At 38.4% G+C, this 13,881-nt stretch overlaps 1 protein-coding gene across 1 annotated transcript in view; it reads right to left on the bottom strand.

Annotated features, from left to right (window-relative positions):
- Nucleotides 1-13,881, bottom strand: part of Spata48 (spermatogenesis associated 48) — a 47,605-nt gene that overhangs the window by 16,341 nt on the left and 17,383 nt on the right. The window contains exons 5-7 of the mRNA XM_042685068.1: nt 11,684-11,751; nt 9,826-9,867; nt 7,756-7,863 (exon numbers count right to left, since the gene is read on the bottom strand). Coding sequence (XP_042541002.1) covers nt 7,756-7,863; nt 9,826-9,867; nt 11,684-11,751 — 218 coding nt within the window. The remainder of the gene's footprint in view (nt 1-7,755; nt 7,864-9,825; nt 9,868-11,683; nt 11,752-13,881) is intronic.

Here is a 13,881-nt window from a genome sequence, read left to right as displayed (position 1 = left end):
GTTAGCTTCTTGTCCCTTGGATTTCTTTTTGCACTCTCATTCCCTTCATAAGCCTAGACTTTTTTCACTAATAAATCAATTTGAATATGTTATTGCCTGAGTTTTCAACTGTTGGTTTTCTTCAACAAAGCATAATAAGATGGAAATTAAGTTCAGAAAATAAGCATATATAGCAAATCAGAAAAAAGAAAGCACTGAAGTTATATAATTTAAAAACTAAATAGAAGATACAGAAACTGGGATTGGTGGTTCAAAGTTGTAATTCTAACTACCTGGAAGGCATAGATCAGAGAATCATGATTCCAGGCCAATCTAGCAAAAATCTCATAAGACACCATCCCAACCAGTGGTTGGGCACACTGGGGGCCACATTTATCCTCACCAGTAGAGATTGTACAGAAGTAAATGTAGGAGGATCATAGCTCAGACTTGGCCCAGGCATAAAAGGAATCTGTACTCAAAAATAATAAATGCAGCTGGATACCAGTGGCTCATATCTTAATCCTAGCTACTCAGGAGGATGAGATCTAAAAATCATTGTTCAAAGTCAGTCCTAGCAGGAAAGTCCTTGGGACTCTTTTCTCCAATTAACTACCAAAAAAGCTGGAAGTGGAGCAGTGGCTCAAGTGGTAGAATGCTAGCCTTAAGTAAAAAAGCTCAGGGACAGTATCCAGTCCCTGACTTCAAACCCCAGGACTGGTATACACACACACACACACACACACACACACACACACACACACTAATAATAATAATAATAACAATAACAATAACAATAATAACAACAATTAGGATAATAATAAATACAAAAAAGAGGTTTGACTTAAGTGGTAGAGAGCCTACCTTGAAAGTATAAGGTCCCTGAGTTCAATCCAAAGTATTGTCAAATCAATAAGTAAACAAACCATAAAGAAAGGCATATTATATGTAGAATTATATGTATTGCATATGTGGTTAAAATTTTAGGATGGAGGTAACTTTTCCCATATACTATAGAGATGACTAATACTCATGAATATAAGCTTTATTTCTTTTAAAATACTTTATGATTTGATTATTTAATTTTCACACTAGCCATATGGCAGGAATCCAATTATTCTGTCCATTTCTTACATGCAAGAATGGAGACACAGAAGGTCTAAGGCATATAAGGAATCAATGAAACCAACAAGTGGTCTAACTGGACCCCAAAGTAGAGAAGCCTGGGTTTTAGAAATAATGCAATTGGACTACCGGGAAGGGACTGTTGGCATGGTGACAGTCTTGATAAGTCAGAGACAACTTCATTATCCAGGGTGTGGATATAAGGGCAAGTTCAAGTCTAAGACAAGCTTTTATTTAGAACTATTCTTTGTCAGGTACAGTTCCAAGGCAGACATCAAAGCAGCCTGGCTCCTGGCAGCTTTCACATCACCAGTATTTTTTACAATGTCTTTGTTCTGTGGATAGGGGATGCACCCAAGATTTTGCACATGCTAGACAAGTGCTCTATTGCCGAGCTACACCCCTTAACCTCCATGAATACATTTAAAAAATAAACATCTTGGGCTTAAAGAGCCAATGCCGGGGCAAAGACCACAGAGGCCAAGTAAGAGTGAGATTGCATGAAACATATGCATTTAAATTCAGGGCTGCCCTGATGAGCTGGGAACCTGAGACTCACTTTGAAACTTCCTGAGCCATCCTTACCTATAATCTACCAATATCTAGGGTCACTGTACCTTCCTGGAAGGTGTGCTAGGGGAAGTATGGAACAGGTAAGGGGCTTGCAGAGTCCCCAGATCATGGCAGGTGCTCAGCTCACAGAAGAATCCATGAAAAAGGGATTTATATGGGCTGGTTCAATGGGAAGAAAACAGAGGAAGGAGGAAGTTCATAAGGAGTCCAGCTGGGAGCTCAGGGAGAATGAGATCAAAGGTCAGAAAAATGGGGCAGCAAACTCAGAGGTGGGCAGTAGCATAGGCAAAGACAGGCAGTCCATCCTGGGCTATGATTTCACTGTTTGGTGAAAAGGCAAATAAATCTAGAATCCCTTTGTAATGACTTAGGACTATGTTTCTCTGACTGCCTGAGATACTGTGGCATGTTTTTCAGGAGATTTAGTTTTAATGGTATTCTTTTCATCATCTAGTAGATAGATAGATAGATAGATAGATAGATAGATAGATAGATAGATAGATAGATAGATAATCTATATCTGTCTATCTCTATCGTCCTGAACTCTTAAATTCCTCATGTCTTGCATTTAGAAGTGGCCATAGGAATAATAAATCCCCAAGCCCTTATGCCATTTTCAAGGTGGACCAGTCTGGACTGTGATCCTCTTGCTTACACTTCTGTGCATCCTCTAATTCTGGTGTGACAGAGGCCAAAGGCATGCTAGACACAGATTCAGGGAATGAGTATGCCCTGGGAAGTAGGGAGTCTAATCTTGGACTTCTCCTTGCTGTTCATGAAATGAGTGATTTGGACCCTTTGAGTCATTTCCTCTGGCTCAGCCTCCTTGTCTACAGGACAGGGATAGAACTGGTTTCCAAACCTCTGGCTCATAATACTATTTGAAAAACAAATGAGAGAGTAGATGTGAAAGTACTCAGAAAGGCAGAAGTGTCAGCATGATTCAAGGAACTACTATTCATAGTTATTATCTAACCTGGGTTGTGGTGTGATTTTTTTTTCAAAATTTATACTGCCACAACAAAACCCTGTGGATGGCAAGAAGGCTCCCTTTCCCCATCTCAGACCATTCCCAGGGTTCACTGGGAATCCACGCTGGATAATTCTTTACTATTGGCAAATGCCTCCTCCCCAAAACCGCTAAGGTGGAAATGCACAGGGATTCTGACACCTGGTGACCATTCAATAGAGGATGGTATGGTGGAGACAGCTGCCTTCTTTGGAAAAATAGCAAATATCAACCATAGCACTGCTGTGGGATTAGAAGACCAACCACCAGTGATCTATGGGCTCTGTTTCCTGAGCCTGTACCTCATCAGTACCAAGTGGTTATTGTCACTGAGAACACAATGGTGAGATGAAGCTCTGGCAGCTTTATGTGGCTACAGTCGTTGGAGAAAATGCATGGCACTGTTTTGGGCAACTGTCTCCACTCACTGAGGACAGGGCACAGGATAGGGTGCTGTGAGACTCAGGCTATGCAAAATTCTGCAGTTGCCTTTCATTCAAATAGGATGAGCCTTACATTTCTGCTTCTGACTGCAAGGTCCTGAAACATCACTGGGTTAAGAAATAATCACCAAAAGGAACAGGACGTTGCTTCAGCCTCACTGAGCTCTAGACTAGATGATGATGATGATGATGAGGAGGAGGAGGAGGAGGAGGAAGAAGAGGAGGAGGAAGAGGATGAGGAGGAGGAGGAGGGACTGCAATGACAACAACAATGATGATAATATGTGTGTGCGCACACATGTTGTGTGTGTAGGCAGACATTAGGAAATAACAAAGACTCTGTGTGTGTGTGTGTGTGTGTGTGTGTGTGTGTACAGGTTTGTGTGTGAATACTGGGGCTTGAACTCAGGGATTGGGTGTTATCAATTTAGCTTTTTTTCCACTCAGGGCTGGCACTCTACCACTTGAGCCACAGCTCCACTTCTACCTTTATGCTGGTTAATTTTAGAAAAGAATCTCACAGATTTCCCTACCTAGGCTGGCTTCAAACCATGATCCTCAGATCTCAGCATTCTAAGTAGCTAGGATTATAGGTATGAGCCCCACCAATGCAAGGCTCAAAGATCTTTATCTTATTCTTAAAATGGATAGAGAATAGAAATGGGATGTGAATTCGTATTAATTCAAAAAGTTCACAAAGTTTATCCAGATTCTGCAAGCTGCATTTACTTGTTGAATATATAAAAATGTTTTTAATGAGAAAACTCAGAAATAATTCTTGCTTTCAGAATCTGATCTACATGCATGCATGTATAATTGTGTTATTTTTTATGTTACAGATGATACTTTATTTTAACATCTATAGATATTTCACAATCAAAATGGATTTTTTTCTGTTTGAAGGTTAATTTTGTGTTAAAAAAAAAAAAGAAAATTAATGAAAGGAAGAAACTTTACAAACGTGGACGCTCTCTAGTGCTCAAATTGGAGAAGTGCAGCTAACCTCCAAGTCACTTACATGATCAACAAGTAATTTCACTTCCTTAAAAAACAAGTTTCAGGGAGAAAGTGTTAAAAGTGTTAAAAATGTGTATTCTATAAAATTAAGAAAAGTGAGGGAAGGATTGGGTTGGGACAGTTTGGGGAGAATGTTGAAAGAGATGACATTTATCAAGATGCATTGTATTCATATATATATATATATATATGATATATGTGATAACAAACAATTTGCCAGCTGAGCACCAGAGGTGGGCACCAGTGGCTCACTCCTGTAATTCTAGCTACACAGGAGGCTGAGATCTGAAGATTGTAGTTTGAAGCCAGCCCAGGCAGGAAAATCTGTAAGATTCTTATCTCCGGTTAACCACCAAAAAGCTGGAAGTGAGCTGTGGCTCAAGTGGTGGAGTGCTAGACTTGAGCAAAAAAAATAAATAAATAAGGGACAGCACCCAGATCCTGAATTCAAGCCACAGGAATGGCACACACATATACACATTAAAGAAAAAAAGTTACCAGCACAATTAGGGAGAATAGTATGGTCTCATATTTATTCACAGTTATCCAGATTTCTCTTCACTATCTTTGAGGAATCACCCCCAAAGTACGCTTTCTTTACTAAGAATGTTTCTTCTGTACTCTATTGTCCTTTGGTTTTTTTGAGTTGTTGTTTAAGAATAGTAATTTCCAAGGGTGATATTGATTAAAATGCATTGTACTTATAAATGGACACGCTGATTTATAACCCCTTTGTACAACTCTCAATAATAATAAAAATAATTTTAAAATAATAATTCCTTTTCATAACTTATGGAAGAATCTCAACATGTCCCCCTGAGGGCCTGGACCCACATTACACCTTTCAAGTCCTAAATAGGAAAATGATTTCTCTCTAAAGCTGTGCTTCCAAAAAGGAAGCTGAATTCTTCTGACCCTTATTTCATGCTGCATTATAATTACTCATGAGCAGAGCTTATCTGCCCTTTAAATGTTTTAGCTCATTGAGGGCAAACTTAAAAAATATTCTGTATTATTGTAGTTCTTGGCACAGTACCTGGAATGTTTTAGCAATTTATTGTGTTGTTATTGGTAGTGTGTGGGACCCGGGGGTGGGATGGAAGAGGGTGGGGTACTGGGGAATTAAACCCTGAACCTTGTAGATACTAGTCAGATGCTCTATTTGAGCTATACCTCAAGTCCTAGGTAGGTATTAATGAATTATTTGATGAGATTGAGCACATAAATATATTTTAAATCCAAAGAGAGGTTTGAGCAGTATTTTGTAGTTTGATAGAGTAGTCAGAGCAACTAGGTAAAGTAGATAACTGAAATATTTAAAGTTTCTTGGTGGAGGATATAAGAAGTGGAAGATGAATGGAAGAAAAATGATGGCTGAATCCAGTCGTAATTCATAGATGAAAAGGAAGTAGAAAACTTGTTGAGACTGGTGAAGAAAAGGGGTAGGGGAGAGAGGGAAGAATGATGGAAGGGTGCCTCTGATCAAGATGTGCGGACACATGAACAAGCATGTTTAATTAAAACCTGAGTGTACAAATATTTGAAGATATTAGTAATAAAATCACAATAGCAGGTAGTATCATGTGTAATACTGAAGTTAGTTTGTATTATGGGCACACAATCATTATTAACTCTGTAGTGCTTTGTGCTATGGCTCTGTATGAATTTGTTGACAAGGTTTATCAGTCGTGATAGAGAGTAAAGGTAGCACATCCCTGAGGAATGGCAGTCAGTGGCATAAAGAGAAAAGAACAGAATTCCTGCTTGAGGCATGCCTTGATTGTCCCAGAGACTATGGTGAGTCTTTTGTAGCCATGAGTCCTGCATCCCCAGATTCAACCAACTACACACCCAAAATAATGGGGGAAAATGTGCCTGTGTCAACGATGCACACATTTTGCTTATCATCATGTCTAAATAATATAGTATAGTAACTGTTCACACAGTATATATACTGTATTAGGTATGATAACTCATCTAGAGACAATGTGGGGTTTATGAAGGGCAATGTGGGGTTTATGAAAATACTAAGCCCTTTCATACAAGGGACTTGAGTAGCCTTAAGTTTTGGTCTCTGAGTAGTCGTGGAAGCAATCTAAGGTTAACCTCTGAGCCTTAAGATTCACATAGGTAAAAGCATATATATGTCGAAAATGAACTTTACAACTTTGGTTGGGGGGGGAGGAGGATTGAGTGGGGGAACAGGAGGAGGATGGGAAGGATGAGAAGGGGAAACAAAGGAGGAACCTACAATGCTTGATAAGAAATGTACTCATTATCTTGCCCATGTAATTGTAACCCCTCTGTACAGTATTTTCACAATAAAAAAAGAACAAAAGAATATATAAGTTGTAGGTATAATATATAAAAATATAAGTATATAGCAGCATATAGAATATGAATGAATGAATTATATATTAGCATATGCAATATAGATATGTATTTATAATACCAAAAGATATATTTCATAACATATATGTTATATAATCCTGGGATTATGATGATACAATTTAATTTTCAATTGTACAGTAGAATAGAAGTGATAAGTACTTAACAGAAAATATGCTTTGGATTTGAATTCTAACTCTTTCCTTTTCTAGCTCACTGTAGTATCATTCTCTTTGGCTGAAAAAGGAGCAAGCTCCCATCAGCACTGTAATCAAGAGGATGACAAACCTCACTCATTTACTTACTCACAGGAAGCTGTGGTGCTTGCTAGAATAATCTGTAGCTTACCCATGTTCAGTGAATATTTGTGAGTGTGTGCTAGTCCTGGGGCTTGAACTGAGGGCCTGGGTACTGTACTTGAGCTTTTGTGCTTATGGCACTAACCACTTGAGCTCTACCTCTTGAGCCAGAGCTCAAGAGATAAGAGTCTCACAGACTTTCCTGCCCAGGATAGCTTTGAACTGTGATCCTCAGATCTTAGCCTTCTGAACAGCCAAGATTACAAACAAGCTTGAGCTATTAGTGCTTGGCTGAAGTATTTTTACTTACGATGATGTTACCCATTGTAAATGCAGAAGAATACAACATTTTTCTGCTGAGAAAGATGTGGTGGTAAGACCCAAATATCAAAGTTTGGTACTAACTAAGGTTACTAGTGTGCATTCCAACTCAGTATTTCCTTCCTGCCTCCACCAATCTGGACAGGAGACTCACCATCTTCACAAGCAATGTTCTGGAAAGCAATACTTAGTGCTAAATGATTCTGTTTTCCAGCTTTTATAATGGTTTCATATGATCAGCAGTATCTGATACTTTGTTTCTATCTCATCCTCTTCCTTTCCCTCCCTACATCCCTCCCTCCACCTCCCCTCTCTCTCTTCACTACCCACCCATCTTTGGGGATATTTTGGGCAACATGCTCCAGATGAAGACAATAAACTCACAGAGATGAAGCGATTTGTGCAATGCCCTCAGGAGAGTCCCTTAAACTGAAATATTCTTGGTGATAAACTACACGTCCTTTCAAGAATTTGGTATCTTTCTTCTTAAGCTATGTTCAATAGAAGCCAGGCTATTTTTTCTTCTACATTTGTATAGATCCCATAACCTACTTCACCCTGAGGAATGAGACAAGTGAAAATAATTGCGTGTGGCACTCACCAGCTGGTGTTTGTGTAAAGCAGTTTAGAGTGCCGAGGCTTGGCAAGGGATGTGATGTCTCCATAGGGATTGTCCACGACATCTGCGTTTGTGGACTGCACGTGACCACTGGTAGATTGAAAAGAGGAGAGGACATAGGCATCCTTGTAAAAAATAGTTGAAGACTGTTCTAACGTCTAAAGGCAATTTTATTTGCAGAAAAAGACTAAAAGCTTGAGGCAAAAAAATTTAAACCAATGCCAGGCATGGTAGCTCAAGCCTTCAAAGCCCATAATCCCAGATACAAGGGAGGTGAAGATCTGGAGATGGTAGTTCAAGAACAGACTTGGCAAAAAAGAAGTTCCTGAAACTCCATCTCAATGGCTGGGCTTGGTGGGGGCACTACCAGGTATACTTAATGACTGGCTTAAGTGGTATGTACCTGTAATCCCAGCAATACAGGGAAGCACAAGTCACTGAAGCTGGTCCAGGCAAAGTGAGTGAGAACTTACTTTGAAAATAATCAATACAAAAGGGAGCTTGGAGGCATGGGTCAAGTGGTACAGTACTTGCCTAGCAAGCACAAAGTCCTGAGTTCAATCCCTAGTACCATCAATACACACAGACACACACAGACACAGACACAGACACACACACACACACACACACACACACACACACACGAACAATTTACCTGAAGAAGATAAAAGTGAGTTTTTCTTTTTCAGAGTAAGAGATGCTGTGCTCTTTGATCTGGGATTTGAGCTACAGCAAGAGCAAGACCTCTGTTTCTGAGCACAGAAGCCAGCAGTGCTTGTACAAACCCTTCCCTTGACACTCAGAGGAGGGTGGACTCTGCCAGAGATAATAAGGCTTCTCTGGGGATGGAAGCCAGGGCAGGTGCCAGGAATACAGGCCATTAGCAATAAGCCCTTGGGAGCTGAGCAAAATAAGGCTGTGCCATTTGGAGATGCTTCTCCAAAGTCTTTGACCACTGGTGGAATCATCAGTAAGCCTGAAGAAACAATAGTAAAAAGAGTTCTCTGAACTCCTTTGTTTCAAGATTTCTAATCCCCTGGGCAGACTATATACTTCTACAGAGCCAGATTTAATATGGAAAAATAGTTAGCATCTCCTGTACTTCAGTTTTTAAATTAATTAATTAATGTATGTGTATGTATTTGTTCATTGTATCAGTGCTTGGGCTTGAACTCTAGACTGAGTTCTTGCTTGGCTTTTGGCTTAAGGCTGGAGCTCTACCATTTAAATCACAGTTTTACTTTCAGGTTTTTTCCCCGTGCTTATCCTGGGGCCTCAGAACCAGGGTGAGCTCCCTTAGCTTTTTCTGCTCAAGGCTGGCATCTATCACTTGAGCTTCAGCTCCACTTCTGGCCTTTTTTGGTTAATGAGAGATAAGAGTCTTTCTGGGCTGGTTTCAAACCATGATAATTAAATTTCAGCCTCTTGTGTAGGAAGGATTTCAGTTTTGAGCTACCAGTCCCTGGCTTCGCACTACTTCAGTGTTAATGAACACATAACATCCTCCCCACCAAGTATTAGATTTTCTCTGGTTTTCACTACTAATCACATCCAAGATATTTAATTTCATGGAAAATCATACATAAGAAAATAGATGCCACTCATCATTCTTTTTGACTTAATCAAAACCTTGAACCAATTTTTGAAGAAACGTTTTTTTTTTGGTCAGTTGTGGGGCTTGAACTCTGGGCCTGGGTGCTGTTCCTTAGCTCTTCAGCTCAAGGCTAGTGCTCTACCACTTGAGCCATAGCGCCATTTCCAGTTTTCTGGTGGTTTATTGGAGATAAGAGTCTCACGGACTTTCCTGCCTGGGCTGGCTTTGAACTCTAATCCTGATTTCAGCCTCCTGAGTAGCTAAGATTACAGGCATGAGCCACCAGCACCCAGCTGGAAGAAACGTTTGACATTAAACAAGTAGTGTGTTAGTAGAACAGCATTTGAAATCTGTTAGTACACATCTTGAAAAGTGAATTGCAAACCTGCATGTACCAAAAGCAATAACAATTTAGATATAAATCTAGTGTTTTTAAAATATTGAGTATTATTACTTACGTATAGTAAGGGATATATCTACTTCTAGTACTTGAACTCACACTTGGAGAAAAGAGAATATGGGCGATTAGGTCACTGATATTGTTAATAAACATCAAATTATTATAGCATAATAATAAATAATAAAAGGTCTTCAGAAATATTTCATAAGAATTAACCACTAAAAATTTATAGTTTTAGAATTAATTCACACATTATTTTTCCATTCAAGAATGTCACATAAATTGAACCATATAACACATAAATCTTTGTGTCTGACTACTTCCATTCACCAGAATATATTTAGGGTGATTCCTAGCTGAACTTGGTGGCTCTCTTCTGCAATCCTGGGGCTGAGGCATAAGAATAGTGAGTTCAAGACAAGATAAATATTAGACCTTATTTCAAAAAAAGAAAATATTTTCCCTGCCGCTGTTGTATTTGTTCTTTGTCACTATTAGGTAGTACTCCATTGCATGGTAACACTCTGGTATGCCTATACATTCACCTGATGAAAGGTATCTTGGTTGTTTCTAGATGTTAGGGATTGTAAGTAAAGGTATTACAAAGATTTACACATAGAGTTTTTCTTGAGGGAGGACGGGGCACAGAAGTAAATTTCAGTGGGAGAACTCCCTAAGGAGTTCTGATGTATGATATTGCTAAAATATAGAGCTTTCATTGACAGCTGATTTATCAATGAATTAAAAAATATATTGAATCCATGTAAAAGGGAATAAGTATTTATCATGGGGGCTATTTTCTCTTTTGTCACAAAAAACATATTTAGTCCATATTTTACATGTTAAAGAACAGATATTTGAATGGGATTATCAACCAACCCAGCTTTCAATTTACAAAAAGATCCTAATTATTTTGAATGTTTCAATGTTTTATATGAATTTTGATCACTTAAATTATACATTGGAATCTTTTTGGAGTTTTTCACTCGTTTGATAAAATGACATTTCAAATAATATTAACCAAAAGGCTTGCACATTATTTTTAAATACAGTTCAATGAAGTGTAAGTTTTCTATACAAGATTCAGCATTAATTTTATATCAGTACATCCTGCCATCATAGGATTGTGGCTCTTTGTATCTTTCATTATTCACCATTTCTTCTAATGGAAAAAAAAATTTCTCAAAGATACTTTGTACTACTTTTACTGAAGAGCAGAAGTACTGTGGGAGCTTGCATTGGTCTTACTTTTATGTCTAGAGCCAGGAAGCAGATACATAGATTATATCATATCCTTATTTCCAGGATGCATATACACAAACTGTGTCATATCCTTACTTTTATACATTTCTGCAAATATAATAATCAAAAATGAATTTTAAAAATTAAGAAATGATAACCTGCTTGTGGATTACAAAAATGAAATAAAATAAAACAGTGGCATTTTTAAGGTAGAAACACTAAGGATGTTTAAAAAAAAAACTAAATGTACAGAATCAGATATGGGAAAACTAGTAAAAAAACACTTTATAACATTAATAAATGCAAAATAATTACATGATACAAGTATTGATAGAATTGAAGTAATAACCCCTTGAGTATAAAGGCAATGGAATACTACAACATTGTAATTCTGTCACTTGTTTATAAAACACTCCTTGTTTGGGAATGATTGTGACACACTTTCTATTAGAGATTTTCTGGAAGATAAATAGAAATGAAGAGAAAGTAGGTGACCCCAAACAATGGAACTGGGATTTGGGATCTATTCCCAGGACTAGAGGTGTCCACTGGAAGGACACTGAAACTCTCCCATCTGAGAACAGACTTCTCTCCTGTCCCTGTGGGCAAAGGCATGGGTTCTTAATGATAAACATAAGGGAGTGAGAAATCTAGCTTTAGGCGATCACACTTACAAATTGATTGGTCTGACTGGTGTTAAGAAGGATCTTGTCTGAAATCTGTCCCAGAGTCCACCGATCATCTAAAACCATTATCAAAACAAGTGACAGATATTTAATTATCAAATCATTATAATGTCAAGGATGTAAACTTCCGTGTCCTTGCCAATCTTCTCCCTCTGTAACCTAGCCCAGACTCTCTGTGAAGCTTTCTCCAGACATTCCAGTAACTCTGGCCTTGGTTCCAGTACACCCCTGATCTCTACTTTGCTGTCAGACTTGTTTCTAAATGTTTCCTCACAGCTGGAATCAGCCTCATATCTATCTTCTTCAGTTTGAAGCCCATGTGAAATATCTGATTTCAGATGCACCTTAGCCCCTATCTAAGCCCAGTTCTTAATCTCAGAACAGCACGTGCCTGGGAAGAACTGTGGGTATTAGCTAAATTTAACACAAGCAAAATATAACAAAATGACAAGTTTTTGAAAGTTAAAAATGCTTTAAAGTAGTCTGGTGCTCTTCAAAAATAAATGAGGCTGCTGGGTGCTGGTGGCCCATGCCTGTAATCCTAACTACTCAAGGGGCTGAGATCTGAAAATTGCAGTTCTGAGTCAGCCCAGGCAGAAAAATTTGTGAGAGTCTTATCTCCAACTAGCTACCAAAAAAGTCCAGATGGAGCTGTGGCCCAAATGGTAGAGCATTAGCCTTGAGAAAAAGTGTTCAGGGACAGCATCTAGGCCCTGAGTTCAAGCCTCAGGACCAGCACCAAAAAAAAAATTCATATGAAATTACAATTAACTCGAACTTCTATATGAAAATCCCATCTTAGAGTCTTTGCATTTAAAACTCAAATACTTTATATTTCCTCTCATCATTTTTTTCTCTATAAATGTTGAAAAAATTTTACAAGTTAACACTGGCATCTAAAACCTGGAGTTCATAAAATTCTTGATGAGATCCAGGTTTATGCTATTGCAACACACCTGGTTTTCTTTTTAGTCCTGGGTATTTTATGTATTCAAAAAGTTCATTATGAACAGTAATCCAACAACTTCTCCAGGTTTTTAGCACTGAGCTTCAGCATAAAATAATACTGTAGAGGCTGGGAAGGAGACTCAGCGGTAGAGTGTTTGCCTTCCATGCATGAGGCCCTGGGTTTGATTTCTCAGCATCATATAAACAGAAAAAGCTGGAAGTGACACTGTGGCTCAAGTGGTAGAGTGCTAGCCTTGAGCTGAAGAGGACAGTGCCCAGGCCTAGAGTTCTAGCCCCATGACTGACCAAAAAAAAAAAAAAAAAAAGAATTGGGTAATCCATGGGAATTAATTAATGGTGCTTTGTAGTATTTGTTAGGAGGTGTAAGCAAGGGCTAAGATAGAACCTAAAGGCTGGTAGGCCTGACACCAAGTCAGGGTGATAGTGACAATGAGATAGTGTTTGCAAAAGACAAAGCCAGAACGGAGAATGGCTGACTAGGGCTTGAGGAGAAATTCCTCAGAGAGAGGACAAAATATAGCATGGAGCAAGGGGAAGGAAGGGACAGAGAAGGGAAGAGGGAGAGGAGGGGCAATTAATGGAGCATTGGGTTTGAGCATGAATTGTTTGGTATGAAGTAGAGATTTCTTTTCATACAAAAATATATATTTGATTAGAGGAAACATGTGGTTCACACTCTAGAAAAAGTGCTATAGCTGTGATATGAGTGTAATAATTCACTTGGTCAAGACTTGTTGATTTTCAGAAATGAAAAGAATGGACATTTTACCTGACAGCACAGAATGCATTGCTTTATCGCATAATCAGAGATTATGAGTTGTGGAACTTTCCATTTTTGCCTTGAGTTTTGCAGAATTCAGTTCTAGACCCTATTTCCAAAGCCATAATCAGACTAGGTTGTGTATGGTGAAATGGTTTCTTCCCACTTCCTTCATTATGTACTATTCTTTTCCAACTTTGAAAATAATCATAGAAAATCATTTTGGGTAAGAAGATAATCTTTAATCAACAAATGTGTGGATATTATCAAAATATTAGAAGTTATTGATGGCTTCCTTGACTAGAGAACTTTCAACTCCCTCTCTAATTCTTAGTAGTAACACATTATTAAGAAAAAACCCAAAGTAGTCATACAAAAGGGTTTCAATTCAACAAGTCAGATTATGAGCACAATGTGTTTTGATCAATGTCACTCCTTCCATTGTCCTCTCCAATCT

This window comes from Dipodomys spectabilis, unplaced genomic scaffold (genome assembly GCF_019054845.1).
Source record: "Dipodomys spectabilis isolate Male_0828 unplaced genomic scaffold, ASM1905484v1 ptg000092l, whole genome shotgun sequence".
Classification (NCBI taxonomy): domain Eukaryota; kingdom Metazoa; phylum Chordata; class Mammalia; order Rodentia; family Heteromyidae; genus Dipodomys; species Dipodomys spectabilis.
Note: the sequence above shows the minus strand (reverse complement) of the source record. Positions and strands in the feature narration are given on the sequence as shown.